This window comes from Pleuronectes platessa, chromosome 16, assembly GCF_947347685.1.
Source record: "Pleuronectes platessa chromosome 16, fPlePla1.1, whole genome shotgun sequence".
NCBI classification, from domain to species: domain Eukaryota; kingdom Metazoa; phylum Chordata; class Actinopteri; order Pleuronectiformes; family Pleuronectidae; genus Pleuronectes; species Pleuronectes platessa.
This window is the reverse complement of record NC_070641.1, coordinates 23345357-23347856: the sequence shown is the minus strand read 5'-3', so window position 1 is coordinate 23347856 and position 2500 is coordinate 23345357. Positions and strand designations below refer to the sequence as shown.

The 2500-nt window shown below is 45.6% G+C and overlaps 1 protein-coding gene across 1 annotated transcript in view; it reads left to right on the top strand.

The window, feature by feature from the left end:
- LOC128459138 (uncharacterized) overlaps positions 1-102 on the top strand; it is a 10948-nt gene extending 10846 nt beyond the window's left edge. Inside the window, exon 4 of the mRNA XM_053444241.1 lies at positions 82-102. Within this exon, the coding sequence (XP_053300216.1) occupies positions 82-102 (21 nt within the window). The remainder of the gene's footprint in view (positions 1-81) is intronic.
- Positions 103-2500: the final 2398 nt, after the last annotated feature.

Genomic DNA, 2500 nt, shown 5'->3' with positions numbered 1-2500 from the left:
TGTGTGTATGTCTGTTTGTTGTTGTTTTGTGTCTCTGTGGTTGTTTTCTGAATCTTTGCAGCTGTTTTGTGTCCGTTGCAGTTGTTTTCTCGATCTCAGTGATCACACAACCACACACAACCACACAATGAGCTCTTTACACTGAAGGGAACAGTGGAGCTGACCCTTGTGTGTCCTGACTGATGCAAACATTGATCCCACCCAATCCAGTTCAGGCCGATATTGATCATATGTGATCGACTGCAGCCAGGCAGGGTCGTGCTGGTGGTGCACTGGAGCTGGACTGGTCCCAGTGGCCTCAGAGCTGGTTGAAGTGGTGCAACACGTCGTCTGGTTGTTAAAGCTCAACCCTCGTCAGTCGGTTATTATCCTCACGTCTTCGTCCGTTTAGCTGCAAGGTGCCTCGTCTTCCTCCTCGTCCCTCGGCTGCTCAGAGGAGCGCTGCCTGCTCCTTTTCTATTTTTAGTCTCTATTTACAATGCAGCAGCTCCAGAGGCGAGAAGAGTCCCTCACTCTGTTTCCCCTCCTCTCTCTCTCCACCTCTTATCTATCCTTGTCTGTCGCATCGTCCTGGTTTCATCACTTTCTCTGACTTCCCCTGTTTCACGTTCCTCTCAGAGTTGGTTTTTACCAATTTAACCTTCAGCGAGTCTCCCAGAAGACAGAGGGAGCAATTCAACACATTTACCACTGGTAGCACACACACACACACACACACACACACACGCACACACACACACACACACAGACACGTGCACACATTGCTGTTAGAGGCTGGTAAAGACAGCCGAGGAGACAGGGGCTAGAGGTTAATCTCTGGATGCTTTTGACCCAAATCACAATGTGACCTACAAACCTTCCCTTAAAACCTCCCCCCCCCCCCTCCACCCCACCCACATCCAGCCCCAGCTGCACACACCCATTCAAACTGTATCTTTACAAAGGCAGCACACAAACACACAACAGCCTTTTAAGCTTCATAAATACAACTACATTTGAATATTTCAAATTAAAACGATCTCCGTCCACGCAAGCGTTTTGGTTCCATATCAGTTTTAATCCTCGTCCATATTAACACGCCTGAAAACACAGATCACGTGACCACTCACATACACCTGGCGTGTGCATGTGCATTTGGTTAAGCTGCAGAATTGTGCTTCAATAACATCTCGTCTCCTTCACATCTTAAAAGTTGTATCATTATAAAACGCAGAAGACAACAGGGTCTGCATCACTTGATTCTCCATGTTGTGTTCTTCTCTGGAGGCCGAAGCTGATTCTGGATGTTGTCCTCTAGAAGGAGGTCATGTGATAAGAGCCTGACGAATCAGAGAAGGCTACATCGTGACTGAATAGACTCGACCAGCAAGAGGTTGTGAGCGTCTACGTCATCGACCAGTGACGTTTCCAAACTTCCCAGTCTCTAAAACTCTGGAGTTGTGTGCACGTCAGATGAATCTGTAGCAGATGTGATGAGTCTTCTGTTCTCAGCCTTGATTGAATTAAATTAAAATGTAAATGTTTGATTAGAAGTTGTCAAAAAAAAACAGTTAAAAAAGAAAAAGTAATTAACTTCGACATCTTTTATGACACTTGAGCTCAATCCTGAGGCAAACACCTTCATGGAAAGTGTCCCAGTTTAAACTCCCAGCTCCTCATCCTCCGCAGTATCCACTGCAGGCACACCCAGACCAACCAGCACCACCCACTGCTGTCCTGAATCTGTATTACAGACACAGACACAGACACAGACACAGACACAGACACAGACACTGACACTGACGCTGAGCCTGAATTAGATTCTGTTTTGATCACATTTATCTTTCATTTCATTACCTTTCATCGCTCTGGTTTGAGGGTAAAACAGTTTACATCAGTGAATTATTAATATGAAGTATGAATTCTGCAAAACTGAGACCGCTGAAGACTGACGGCTTCTTCTGCCTCTGCAGGGTTTAATAATTAGATGGGTCCTGATCAGATTTTATGATGAATCAGGTGGAAAAGCACAGAACTGCCCTGTCTCCAGTTGTTGTGGTGTTTATCAGGGACTTAAACATCCAGGCATGAATCAACAAGAACGTCTTAATGTCCCGTTTGTTATCAAAGTGCATTGAATCCTGGGATACGTTGGGGAGGATCCACCCCTTGGTGCTTTCGTTTCACGTGGACACATTTAAAGGAGCTTTCAAAACGCCATCTTGTAATTGAAAGCAGGACGACATCATAAGACCATTACAGCGTATTACTACATATATATTTCTAAATCTTCATGTACAGAAAATGCATTGACGTGGAAGTCAGAGGTCGACAGACTCCAGCTGATACACGTCCTCGACCACATCCTGTGGGAGCAAGAGGAAAAGAGTCTCATGTCTTTCAATGGCCGATGCTCGTGATGCTTGAGAGAAGCTTTGAGGAAGCCGAGGTCGACCCAGTGACAGTGAGCAGACTGGGTATTATGAGACTGGTTTATGATGGTTTCAGCCACTGGTTACAG